Source organism: Oncorhynchus kisutch, linkage group LG8 (genome assembly GCF_002021735.2).
Source record: "Oncorhynchus kisutch isolate 150728-3 linkage group LG8, Okis_V2, whole genome shotgun sequence".
NCBI lineage: Eukaryota > Metazoa > Chordata > Actinopteri > Salmoniformes > Salmonidae > Oncorhynchus > Oncorhynchus kisutch.
This window is the reverse complement of record NC_034181.2, coordinates 17,994,459-18,008,825: the sequence shown is the minus strand read 5'-3', so window position 1 is coordinate 18,008,825 and position 14,367 is coordinate 17,994,459. Positions and strand designations below refer to the sequence as shown.

The window sequence follows — 14,367 nt, the reverse complement described above, 5'->3', positions numbered from 1 at the left end:
ATTTTCATGGCCACATCACCTGCGGGCATCCCAAGGTGGCAAACTAAACGAAACCACAGGGGTCTGGAGGGTAAAACGCTTCGTTTCTTATCGGGGTGTAGGTGTGGTGTTCAAATTTCCCATTGCATCCCCGCTTCCAGTCGAGCTACTGTGCTGCTTTTAGTAGGCCTAATTGAACAGGAAATGTGCCACGGTTCAAAGTAAACCCTGTGAATAAAGGTGGAGCATACTGCATACCAATTAAGGTTATAAAGTTGACTACAATGCATTTGCCTCAGGTGTAGGCTACTTTATATAGCCTACTCGAGATAATAGCAATTTTTTGTAGACCCAATAATGTGCCATGTCTGGAACTCAATATTTTATAGACAGACCTGCGTAAGCATGGCGGATCTTGCTAAAGCACCATTCTGATAATACCCTAAAAAATACATGCTTTTTGCTAATTATAGTCGATACATTTTATTATTGTATTTCATTGAACACTCTTAATTCAGAAGCTTCACTCCATGAACTTTGTGGTGTCTGTATACAAGACCAATTAGCATGTCAGGTTTCTCCTCTCCATTAGCTTTCTCCTTGGTCCATCTAACACCCCGCAGCGAGGGGCTACTGTCATAGGTCTGAGTGGGAATGGGACTGAGCTAGGGGGGGTAACAGCTCAGCTTAAATAAAAACCCCAAACTCCCATGGTCACCACAGACAGGCTGACCAGGAGCACAGGCACAGGAGGGGCCCAGAAAGTCAGAGAATACATATCTGTGTGCGCTGTTACGCATCGGTAATTGCGCTTTTATGCATGTTAAGAATTAATGATAAGGTGAGCTTTTACGCGTGTGTGGACATTGTGGTCTCAGTCATGACCCTCTCCAAGGAGTTTGAAGCGTCCCAGCAGACTAGTTTTCCCCTGGACGCAAATGAGGTAGACGTTGTTGGAGACGACGAGCTTCTCCATGGCCAGCTTCGTCTCTATCGGACCGAGAACACCACCGAACCTAGCTCCTCCGCCGAGTCCAGCGCCGAACTGGACTGCTCTGAGTTCGACTCGTCCGGGGAGAGCGAGAACAGTTTCTGTGCAGACGCGCCTTCATCGGGGAGACCACAGAACGGTTCTGTAAAGCCCCCGTATTCCTACATCGCTCTCATCACCATGGCGATCCTACAGAGTCCTCTGAAGAAACTGACACTGAGTGGCATCTGCGACTTCATTAGCAGCAAGTTCCGCTACTACCGGGAGAAGTTTCCGGCGTGGCAGAACTCCATCAGGCACAACCTGTCACTCAACGACTGCTTTGTAAAGATTCCGAGGGAGCCTGGAAACCCAGGCAAAGGCAACTACTGGTCTCTGGACCCCGCATCTGAGGACATGTTTGACAACGGCAGCTTTCTCCGGCGCAGGAAGAGGTTTAAGAGAAACCAGCTGGAGGGTGTGAAAGATGGACTCATGTTTTACCCGAACTTCAGCTGTTACCGGCCTTACGTGCGACCTTACTGCGTCCAAGACCAAGTGAGCGCACCGGCTCTCCAGTATATGCCCGTTCAGGAAGGTCTCGTGATGCCACCTTCCTCCTACTTACCGTACCCGAGAATAAGCAGCAGCGGTAAGGTCGTTTCCCCCAGAGACTTCAGAATGCAACTTTACGCAGCGACACCTGCAGAACAGAAGCCTGCGCGCGATACCCAGATAAAGTGTTCATTCAGTATTGACAGCATTATGAGTAAAACCTCTCCTTCTATACCACAGAACACAAATCCACAGAACTCCAACTCTCATTGTTCTATTGACTATGGTAATCTCCTCACGGGCCCCGCTAGTTGTTTCGTTCCGAGCCTGCGTCCAGCTCCACGGACTCCATTCTGCCCAAGTGCAATGTTGAGCGCACCCCCTTTAATAACAGAGGGTATTCAAATGTCTTATCCTCGTTGTTAAAGTGTTTGTTTGTAGTAGCTATAACCAAATAAATATCTGTGTCTAAGTGATACAATTCTATAGGCTTAATGGAGAGACGTTTACGCATTTCTCAGAGAAATGATTTAAACTGCATGTTATTTGTGTTGATTCCATGTTGAATATGTCAAAAGAAGTTCATGTAAATAAGAAGGCTGATAATATATTTGTTAAAATATGGTGTCAATGTGAAAATGGAAATAAAAGTGGAAACACTTTTGCCAATTGTATAGAAAATAGGCCTACATTGTATTGTGATTTTTCCCGAATGTTTCGACATTGAAATGAAGCAATAAATATGTTTGATCATACCGTGAGATTTTTTTTGATTACTTATTTCCTTCAACACATTTATTTACACCTTACAATTAACTGCGAAATATTTATTATATTAGAACAAAATAGCCTGAGGAAATAATTGCACCTAAAGATTTCCAAACAGGCTTACTTCGCAAATAAGCTAAATAGGCCTCTGAACAGCAACATATATTAATTACTTAATACATTGTGAATTATTATAAGACTATATTTATTGTTTATCAATTGTGTTAGTCCTTGCTGTAATTAGCGAAACAGAACTCTGGTTTTTCACTAAAACCGGTCAGTCAGTGTGAATTTCGTTCCCTATTTAGTTTTATTGCAAATACATGTTTTGCAATATTTAATTGAATTGTTGTTAAGTGCATATAAAGATACATATTAAGATACATTGGATGTGCATCTAGCCATAGGCCAGTTCAATATGCAATGCTGCCACCATGTGGCAGCATTGCATATAAAAGGTTTACTACCTATAGCGAGGCTATTTTGTGTTGGCATATTTTGTATAGTTTATTTCACGTTATTGCATGAAATAAATCCAATCCAAATACATACAATTACTTTTAGGCTTATGGGACCGCTAGGCCTTTTTTACATTTAGCGATGCACGGTTTTCAATAGTTTATTTCGCTCATGGTTGCGCTGTCCACCAAGCTATGCGTCAGTGAACCAGCATATAATGCCTCTCTCTCTTTCTCTCTCAATTTATTTCAATTGGCATGTGAAACATATGTTTACATTGCCAAAGCAATGTAAAGCAATCTCTCTCGCTTATACATACACCGAGAGAGAGAGAGAGAAGTGCCATTGAATAAGACGTACTCCTTTTCCCCCAGTTTAGTTATTTTGGAAAGGGGGTGGTTTTCATCTTATCCAGTCCATTAGCTTAAAGTAATAATACAACCAACTAGGGTGTTTTACTTTACCATGAGCTATATTGCCTATTGTCTACAGATGAGAGTTCTGCTTGGCCATGCCAATATCCAACAGTTCGCCCTCATGTCCTGCCTCATCACTTTTACGCATATGCAAGTTAATTGTCATTGATCGGTCGGTAACTGCTTATGCTCGCACACTGACAGTGCTTAGTGCTTTGACTCAAACCGACAAGTGTCGTGGACAGAAGTAGGGTCAGGTTACAGCCCCGACCCGACACAATTCTCCCATCACTCCACCCGGCTATTTTTGGCCAGAGGCACAGCTGATTGTAGGGGCTTTTGGCCCTCCTTGATTTTGGCAGGCGCTTGTCCTTGTGGAAAGTCGGACTTATTTGGAAAAGAGGGAGTTGCCAGGCGGAAGAGAGCACTTGGCTTAACATTACATTAGCCTACTTGAACTTTAAAATCCGAAGCTCTCACTGTAAGTTTACTGTAGGCATGTGTTAAAAGTACAGTATAACTAGCCTATCTAAAAACCGAGCTGACAAGACAAGGAATTTGTTGAAGGGAAGTTAGCCTATCAGCATAATAGCCATCCCTCAGGAAAACGCTGGAGTGCTGTCATTGCGTCAGCGCACTTTCCCCCTCGCAATTGCTGGGCCTACTTCTGGAGGACTAGAGCGGACATCACTCGACCTCACATCCCTCTCTAACACGGTCCGTCTCTACAGCATATGTTTGGCTCTCCACCTCTATCCAGCATCTGACCTGCAATTTCTGTGACAGACAAAGGCGTCCTCGGTATAGCCAGTTGAAGCGTCCCTCCCAGTGTGTTCTTGTGAGGAGGATGGAGACGAACCCCATTCCCGTGGTAACGGTCCAAACGAGCCCGTTCGATGACCAGCGGCCCGGTACCAACGGGCTGCGGCGGAAGACGGAGTTGTTCGAGGGCAAGAAGAACTACCTGCAGAACTACATCCAGAGTTTACTGTCGTCCATCGACCTGAGGGACCGCCAGGGATGTACCATGGTGGTGGGAAGCGACGGACGCTACTTCAGCCAAGCAGCCACCGAGATTATTGTGCAGATGGCCGCCGCCAACGGGGTAAAACAATAATGTCATGCCAGAAAGTTTGGACAGGTTCAGGGTTGGTAATGATGATGATGATGTTAATAAAGATGATGATAAATTAAGCACAGAACATTAGCATGGTTAACAATGGTAGCATGTTAGCTAATCCTTCCCCTAATTCTGACCTTTACCATTTAATTTAACTCCTAACCCTAATCTTAATCCCTAACCCTAACTCATAGCCTAGCTAACATTAAATCAAATCAAATTGTATTAGTCACGTGCGCCGAATACAACAGGTGTAGGTAGACCTTACCGTAAAATGCTTATTTATGAGCCCCTAACCAACAAAGCAGTTTTTAGAAAATACGATAAGAATAAGAGATACAAGTAACAGGTAATTAAAGAGCAGCAATAAAATAACTATAGGGAGACTATATACAGGGGGGTACCGATACAGAGTCAATGTGCGGGAGCACCGGTTAATTGAGGTAGTATGTACATGTAGGTAGAGTTATTAAAGTGACTATGCGTAGATGACAACAGAGAGTAGTAGTGGTGTACAGAGGGGGTAATGGGGAGGGGGGTGGGGTGCACTGCAAATAGTCTGGGTAGTTATTTGACTAGATGTTTAGGAGTCTTATGGCTCGGTAGAAGCTGTTTAGAAGCGTCTTGGACCTAGACCGGAGCCTTCGTAACATATCATATGTTTTGCAAATTCACAACATATTGTTCGAATTGTAGTTGGTAACATATCATTCAAATTGCAATTTGTAACATATCATATGAAATGGATGATGGACATCCACAAATTAATACATACCATACGAAACATAACATATCATACTAATTGGAGTGTCCCGGATTTCAATTTACTATGTTAAGTCTACCCCTGCCCAGGTTACTATGTGACTGAATGTCTAGCAACCCAAAGGTAGCATGTTCGAATCCCATCATGGACAACTTTAGCTAATTAGCAACTTTGCAACTACTTTCTACTTTGCAACTACTTGCTCATGCTTCCCCGAACACTAACCTTAACCCTTTAACCTAACTCATAACCTTAACCCCTAACCCAGCTAACATTAGCCACCTAGCTAACGTTAGCCACAACCATTTGGAATTAGTAACTTATCTTACATTTAGAAAATTCATAGCATATTATACAAATTACAATTTGTAACATATCATATGAATTGTAATTCGTAACATATCGTACTCAACGGATGATGGACATCCACAAATTAATATATACCATACGAAATGTAACATACTAATTGGAGGGTCCCGGATCTAAGTTTACTATGTTACTTCTACACGTGAGTTGTTACAATACTATGTCCTGTGGTTACCTGTGATCTTCTATGTAGAAGAACCCCTTACCTTCTAATGACCTTGTGTAGCTTGTGAGCGTCATAGAACATGTTACATGTATGTGTTTGTGAGAGTCTCAGCTTTTTATACATAGCTTTTAATAGTTGTAGCTCAAAACATTTGGACTCTACATACGTTTTTGTAAAAAGACCCGGCCCTGGCCCCTTCGGAATCTGTCCATGTCTCACAAACACTTTACCTCAGTCCCTTTTAATCACACAGACTAGTGGTTTGTATTGACAGATGCAGAAGAAATAGACAAATCCAATGGTACAACAAGAAGTCTGTAGCTCAAACACAGTGTTTGAAAGGGGTGGGAAGTACAAATGTTGCCGGCATCGCAGTGGGACTCATTGGGTTAAGAGCTGTAGCATTTTATATGAACTGTAGACAATGGAGTAACTTCTGACTGAAACAGAGGCCTATACAACGAGTTACAGTAATATACTGTAGACAATGGAGTGACTTCTGACTGAAACAGAGGCCTATACAACGAGTTACAGTAATATACTGTAGACAATGGAGTGACTTCTGACTGAGACAGATAGGCCTATACAACGAGTTACAGTAATATACTGTAGACAATGGAGTGACTTCTGACTGAAACAGAGGCCTATACAACGAGTTACAGTAATATACTGTAGACAATGGAGTGACTTCTGACTGAGACAGAGGCCTATACAACGAGTTACAGTAATATACTGTAGACAATGGAGTGACTTCTGACTGAGACAGAGGCCTATACAACGAGTTACAGTAATATACTGTAGACAATGGAGTGACTTCTGACTCAGACAGAGGCCTATACAACGAGTTACAGTAATATACTGTAGACAATGGAGTGACTTCTGACTGAGACAGATAGGCCTATACAACGAGTTACAGTAATATACTGTAGACAATGGAGTGACTTCTGACTGAGACAGAGGCCTATACAACGAGTTACAGTAATATACTGTAGACAATGGAGTGACTTCTGACTGAGACAGAGGCCTATACAACGAGTTACAGTAATATACTGTAGACAATGGAGTGACTTCTGACTGAGACAGAGGCCTATACAACGAGTTACAGTAATATACTGTAGACAATGGAGTGACTTCTGACTGAGACAGATAGGCCTATACAACGAGTTACAGTAATATACTGTAGACAATGGAGTGACTTCTGACTGAGACAGATAGGCCTATACAACGAGTTACAGTAATATACTGTAGACAATGGAGTGACTTCTGACTGAGACAGAGGCCTATACAACGAGTTACAGTAATATACTGTAGACAATGGAGTGACTTCTGACTGAGACAGAGGCCTATACAACGAGTTACAGTAATATACTGTAGACAATGGAGTGACTTCTGACTGAGACAGAGGCCTATACAACGAGTTACAGTAATATACTGTAGACAATGGAGTGACTTCTGACTGAGACAGATAGGCCTATACAACGAGTTACAGTAATATACTGTAGACAATGGAGTGACTTCTGACTGAGACAGATAGGCCTATACAACGAGTTACAGTAATATACTGTAGACAATGGAGTGACTTCTGACTGAGACAGAGGCCTATACAACGAGTTACAGTAATATACTGTAGACAATGGAGTGACTTCTGACTGAGACAGAGGCCTATACAACGAGTTACAGTAATATACTGTAGACAATGGAGTGACTTCTGACTGAGACAGAGGCCTATACAACGAGTTACAGTAATATACTGTAGACAATGGAGTGACTTCTGACTGAGACAGAGGCCTATACAACGAGTTACAGTAATATACTGTAGACAATGGAGTGACTTCTGACTGAGACAGATAGGCCTATACAACGAGTTACAGTAATATACTGTAGACAATGGAGTGACTTCTGACTGAGACAGATAGGCCTATACAACGAGTTACAGTAATATACTGTAGACAATGGAGTGACTTCTGACTGAGACAGAGGCCTATACAACGAGTTACAGTAATATACTGTAGACAATGGAGTGACTTCTGACTGAGACAGAGGCCTATACAACGAGTTACAGTAATATACTGTAGACAATGGAGTGACTTCTGACTGAGACAGAGGCCTATACAACGAGTTACAGTAATATACTGTAGACAATGGAGTGACTTCTGACTGAGACAGAGGCCTATACAACGAGTTACAGTAATATACTGTACACAATGGAGTGACTTCTGACTGAGACAGAGGCCTATACAACGAGTTACAGTAATATACTGTAGACAATGGAGTGACTTCTGACTGAGACAGATAGGCCTATACAACGAGTTACAGTAATATACTGTAGACAATGGAGTGACTTCTGACTGAGACAGAGGCCTATACAACGAGTTACAGTAATATACTGTAGACAATGGAGTGACTTCTGACTGAGACAGAGGCCTATACAACGAGTTACAGTAATATACTGTAGACAATGGAGTGACTTCTGACTGAGACAGAGGCCTATACAACGAGTTACAGTAATATACTGTAGACAATGGAGTGACTTCTGACTGAGACAGATAGGCCTATACAACGAGTTACAGTAATATACTGTAGACAATGGAGTGACTTCTGACTGAGACAGATAGGCCTATACAACGAGTTACAGTAATATACTGTAGACAATGGAGTGACTTCTGACTGAGACAGAGGCCTATACAACGAGTTACAGTAATATACTGTAGACAATGGAGTGACTTCTGACTGAGACAGAGGCCTATACAACGAGTTACAGTAATATACTGTAGACAATGGAGTGACTTCTGACTGAGACAGAGGCCTATACAACGAGTTACAGTAATATACTGTAGACAATGGAGTGACTTCTGACTGAGACAGAGGCCTATACAACGAGTTACAGTAATATACTGTAGACAATGGAGTGACTTCTGACTGAGACAGATAGGCCTATACAACAAGTTACAGTAATATACTGTAGACAATGGAGTGACTTCTGACTGAGACAGATAGGCCTATACAACGAGTTACAGTAATATACTGTAGACAATGGAGTGACTTCTGACTGAGACAGAGGCCTATACAACGAGTTACAGTAATATACTGTAGACAATGGAGTGACTTCTGACTGAGACAGAGGCCTATACAACGAGTTACAGTAATATACTGTAGACAATGGAGTGACTTCTGACTGAGACAGAGGCCTATACAACGAGTTACAGTAATATACTGTAGACAATGGAGTGACTTCTGACTGAGACAGAGGCCTATACAACGAGTTACAGTAATATACTGTACACAATGGAGTGACTTCTGACTGAGACAGAGGCCTATACAACGAGTTACAGTAATATACTGTAGACAATGGAGTGACTTCTGACTGAGACAGATAGGCCTATACAACGAGTTACAGTAATATACTGTAGACAATGGAGTGACTTCTGACTGAGACAGAGGCCTATACAACGAGTTACAGTAATATACTGTAGACAATGGAGTGACTTCTGACTGAGACAGAGGCCTATACAACGAGTTACAGTAATATACTGTAGACAATGGAGTGACTTCTGACTGAGACAGAGGCCTATACAACGAGTTACAGTAATATACTGTAGACAATGGAGTGACTTCTGACTGAGACAGATAGGCCTATACAACGAGTTACAGTAATATACTGTAGACAATGGAGTGACTTCTGACTGAGACAGATAGGCCTATACAACGAGTTACAGTAATATACTGTAGACAATGGAGTGACTTCTGACTGAGACAGAGGCCTATACAACGAGTTACAGTAATATACTGTAGACAATGGAGTGACTTCTGACTGAGACAGAGGCCTATACAACGAGTTACAGTAATATACTGTAGACAATGGAGTGACTTCTGACTGAGACAGAGGCCTATACAACGAGTTACAGTAATATACTGTAGACAATGGAGTGACTTCTGACTGAGACAGAGGCCTATACAACGAGTTACAGTAATATACTGTAGACAATGGAGTGACTTATGACTGAGACAGAGGCCTATACAACGAGTTACAGTAATATACTGTAGACAATGGAGTGACTTCTGACTGAGACAGATAGGCCTATACAACGAGTTACAGTAATATACTGTAGACAATGGAGTGACTTCTGACTGAGACAGATAGGCCTATACAACGAGTTACAGTAATATACTGTAGACAATGGAGTGACTTCTGACTGAGACAGAGGCCTATACAACGAGTTACAGTAATATACTGTAGACAATGGAGTGACTTCTGACTGAGACAGAGGCCTATACAACGAGTTACAGTAATATACTGTAGACAATGGAGTGACTTCTGACTGAGACAGAGGCCTATACAACGAGTTACAGTAATATACTGTAGACAATGGAGTGACTTCTGACTGAGACAGAGGCCTATACAACGAGTTACAGTAATATACTGTAGACAATGGAGTGACTTCTGACTGAGACAGAGGCCTATACAACGAGTTACAGTAATATACTGTAGACAATGGAGTGACTTCTGATTGAGACAGATAGGCCTATACAACGAGTTACAGTAATATACTGTAGACAATGGAGTGACTTCTGACTGAAACAGAGGCCTATACAACGAGTTACAGTAATATACTGTAGACAATGGAGTGACTTCTGACTGAAACAGAGGCCTATACAACGAGTTACAGTAATATACTGTAGACAATGGAGTGACTTCTGACTGAAACAGAGGCCTATACAACGAGTTACAGTAATATACTGTAGACAATGGAGTGACTTCTGACTGAGACAGAGGCCTATACAACGAGTTACAGTAATATACTGTAGACAATGGAGTGACTTCTGACTGAGACAGAGGCCTATACAACGAGTTACAGTAATATACTGTAGACAATGGAGTGACTTCTGACTGAGACAGAGGCCTATACAACGAGTTACAGTAATATACTGTAGACAATGGAGTGACTTCTGACTGAGACAGAGGCCTATACAACGAGTTACAGTAATATACTGTAGACAATGGAGTGACTTCTGACTGAGACAGAGGCCTATACAACGAGTTACAGTAATATACTGTAGACAATGGAGTGACTTCTGACTGAAACAGAGGCCTATACAACGAGTTACAGTAATATACTGTAGACAATGGAGTGACTTCTGACTGAAACAGAGGCCTATACAACGAGTTACAGTAATATACTGTAGACAATGGAGTGACTTCTGACTGAGACAGAGGCCTATACAACGAGTTACAGTAATATACTGTAGACAATGGAGTGACTTCTGACTGAGACAGAGGCCTATACAACGAGTTACAGTAATATACTGTAGACAATGGAGTGACTTCTGACTGAGACAGAGGCCTTTACAACGAGTTACAGTAATATACTGTAGACAATGGAGTGACTTCTGACTGAGACAGAGGCCTATACAACGAGTTACAGTAATATACTGTAGACAATGGAGTGACTTCTGACTGAGACAGAGGCCTATACAACGAGTTACAGTAATATACTGTAGACAATGGAGTGACTTCTGACTGAGACAGAGGCCTATACAACGAGTTACAGTAATATACTGTAGACAATGGAGTGACTTCTGACTGAGACAGAGGCCTATACAACGAGTTACAGTAATATACTGTAGACAATGGAGTGACTTCTGACTGAGACAGAGGCCTTTACAACGAGTTACAGTAATATACTGTAGACAATGGAGTGACTTCTGACTGAGACAGAGGCCTATATAACGAGTTACAGTAATATACTGTAGACAATGGAGTGACTTCTGACTGAGACAGAGGCCTATACAACGAGTTACAGTAATATACTGTAGACAATGGAGTGACTTCTGACTGAGACAGAGGCCTATATAACGAGTTACAGTAATATACTGTAGACAATGGAGTGACTTCTGACTGAGACAGAGGCCTATACAACGAGTTACAGTAATATACTGTAGACAATGGAGTGACTTCTGACTGAGACAGATAGGCCTATACAACGAGTTACAGTAATATACTGTAGACAATGGAGTGACTTCTGACTGAGACAGAGGCCTATACAACGAGTTACAGTAATATACTGTAGACAATGAAGTGACTTCTGACTGAGACAGAGGCCTATACAACGAGTTACAGTAATATACTGTAGACAATGGAGTGACTTCTGACTGAGACAGAGGCCTATACAACGAGTTACAGTAATATACTGTAGACAATGGAGTGACTTCTGACTGAGACAGAGGCCTATATAACGAGTTACAGTAATATACTGTAGACAATGGAGTGACTTCTGACTGAGACAGATAGGCCTATACAACGAGTTACAGTAATATACTGTAGACAATGGAGTGACTTCTGACTGAGACAGAGGCCTATACAACGAGTTACAGTAATATACTGTAGACAATGAAGTGACTTCTGACTGAGACAGAGGCCTATACAACGAGTTACAGTTATATACTGTAGACAATGGAGTGACTTCTGACTGAGACAGAGGCCTATACAACGAGTTACAGTTATATACTGTAGACGTGAGGAAATAAAAGCTTGTATAACTTTCTCCAGATCAGTGACTGAAACAAATTACTTGACTTTAGCTCTATTTCTTAAATGATAAAAGCAGGACTGGACAACCTTCTTGACATTACATTTACGTCAACAATCGTATCCATAGCGAATTACAGTAGTGAGTGTATACATTTTCATACTGGTCACCCATGGGACTCAAACCAGCAACCCAAGGATAATGCCCTACCAACTGAGCCACATGTAGCTCAAAGTTCAGATCAGGTTCAAAGAAGACACCAAGGGTTCTGTCAGGCAGCTTTACATTGGTGGATATGGGACCAAAGCTATTTTCAATCTGGGTTCTATCAAGGTGGGGGGATAGATAAAAAAATACTTGGATTTCTTATCATTGAGCTGGAGAAAGATGTCAGACATCCAACATTCACTGTCAGCTAGACACTTGTGTAAGGTAGCCAGGCTAGCTTGATCTGAACCACCCATGCTCACCGAGAAACGTCTGCAACTCAAATATGACCTGAACCAATCGAGGGCAGCGCCGGAGATTCCCACGCACCTCTCCCGCCGGTCGACAAGAATGTTATCAAACTGAGTTCCAAAAGAACTACGATAGATCATTCACGGGAATCGGCAGTCAACAGAAGGTCATTACTAACTTTCAATAAAGAAGTTTCCATGCTGTGAAGTGAGCGAGAGCCAACTGGAATTTTTCTAATAAATTGTACATGCTCAAATGAGCCACCAATAGCTTAAAAACTACTTTTTCTAAAATCTTGGATACAAAGGAAGTTTAGAGATAAGACTATAATTACTCAGTGAGGAAGGGTCTAGATTGGGCCTTTTAAGGAGAGGTTGAACCAGAGCAGTTTCAAATAGGCTGGAAAGGAGCCAGAGGTCAGGGAGCGATTTACAATAGACAGAATGTAACAGTATGCATAACATATTTTAGTAGTCTAGTAGGGACCACATCCAAGAACAACACACACAATTGTCTTAAACAGAATTTTCTCAGAGATCAGAGTAGAGAAGTAGTTCGCTCTTGCATCCTTAACCTCAACATTGTAATTTCTCATCAAATCCTTCATTATCTCATAGAATACTTGAAGTTGTCAGGTCTTCCATTTGCTTCCAGCCTTTCTAAATTCCTTTTTTAAAGCACGAGTGTGATCATTTAAGGTGAGACTCTGGCAGATGATTGAAGGTGAGACTCTGGCAGATTATTTAAAGTGAGACTGGCAGATTATTTAAAGTGAGACTCTAGCAGATGATTTAAAGTGAGACTCTGGCAGATTATTTAAAGTGAGACTGGCAGATGATTTAAGGTGAGACTCTGGCAGATGATTTAAAGTGAGACTCTGGCAGATTATTTAAAGTGAGTCTGGCAAATTATTTAAAGTGAGACTCTGGCATATTATTTAAGGTGAGACTCTGGCAGATTATTTAAAGTGAGACTCTGGCAGATGATGAGACTCTGGCAGATTATTTAAGGTGAGACTCTGGCAGATTATTTAAAGTGAGTCTGGCAAATTATTTAAAGTGAGACTCTGGCATATTATTTAAGGTGAGACTCTGGCAGATTATTTAAAGTGAGACTCTGGCAGAATATTTAAAGTGAGACTTTGGCAGATTATTTAAAGTGAGACTCTGGCAGATTATTTAAGGTGAGACTCTGGCAGATTATTTAAAGTGAGACTCTGGCAGATTATTTAAGGTGAGACTCTGGCAGATTATTTAAAGTGAGACTGGCAGATGATGAGACTCTGGCAGATTATTTAAAGTGAGACTCTGGCATATTATTTAAGGTGAGACTCTGGCAGATTATTTAAAGTGAGACTCTGGCAGATGATGAGACTCTGGCAGATTATTTAAAGTGAGACTCTGGCAGAATATTTAAAGTGAGACTTTGGCAGATTATTTAAAGTGAGACTCTGGCAGATTATTTAAGGTGAGACTCTGGCAGATTATTTAAAGTGAGACTCTGGCAGATTATTTAAGGTGAGACTCTGGCAGATTATTTAAAGTGAGACTCTGGCAGATTATTTAAGGTGAGACTCTGGCAGATTATTTAAAGTGAGACTGGCAGATGATGAGACTCTGGCAGATTATTTAAAGTGAGACTCTGGCAGATTATTTAAAGTGAGACTCTGGCATATTATTTAAGGTGAGACTCTGGAAGATTATTTAAAGTGAGACTGGCAGATGATGAGACTCTGGCAGATTATTTAAAGTGAGACTGGCAGATGATGAGACTCTGGCAGATTATTTAAAGTGAGACTCTGGCAGAATATTTAAAGTGA

At 41.4% G+C, this 14,367-nt stretch overlaps 2 protein-coding genes across 2 annotated transcripts in view; both read left to right on the top strand.

The window, feature by feature from the left end:
- The first annotated feature begins 539 nt into the window (after window positions 1-539).
- LOC109895150 (forkhead box protein D5-like) lies at window positions 540-1,930 on the top strand. The gene has a single exon (XM_020488809.2). The coding sequence runs from the start codon at window positions 800-802 to the stop codon at window positions 1,928-1,930; it is 1,131 nt and encodes a 376-aa protein (XP_020344398.2). The 5' UTR covers window positions 540-799.
- A 1,589-nt stretch (window positions 1,931-3,519) lies between these two features.
- LOC109894935 (phosphoglucomutase-like protein 5) overlaps window positions 3,520-14,367 on the top strand; it is a 60,700-nt gene continuing 49,852 nt past the window's right edge. The window contains exon 1 of the mRNA XM_031829747.1: window positions 3,520-4,252. Within this exon, the coding sequence (XP_031685607.1) occupies window positions 3,995-4,252 (258 nt within the window). The 5' untranslated portion in view covers window positions 3,520-3,994. The remainder of the gene's footprint in view (window positions 4,253-14,367) is intronic.

What these genes read in the sequence shown, in the direction of transcription:
- LOC109895150 (XM_020488809.2), top strand. Translation starts at nt 800, where the DNA reads ATGTTAAGAATTAATGATAAGGTGAGCTTTTACGCGTGTGTGGACATT.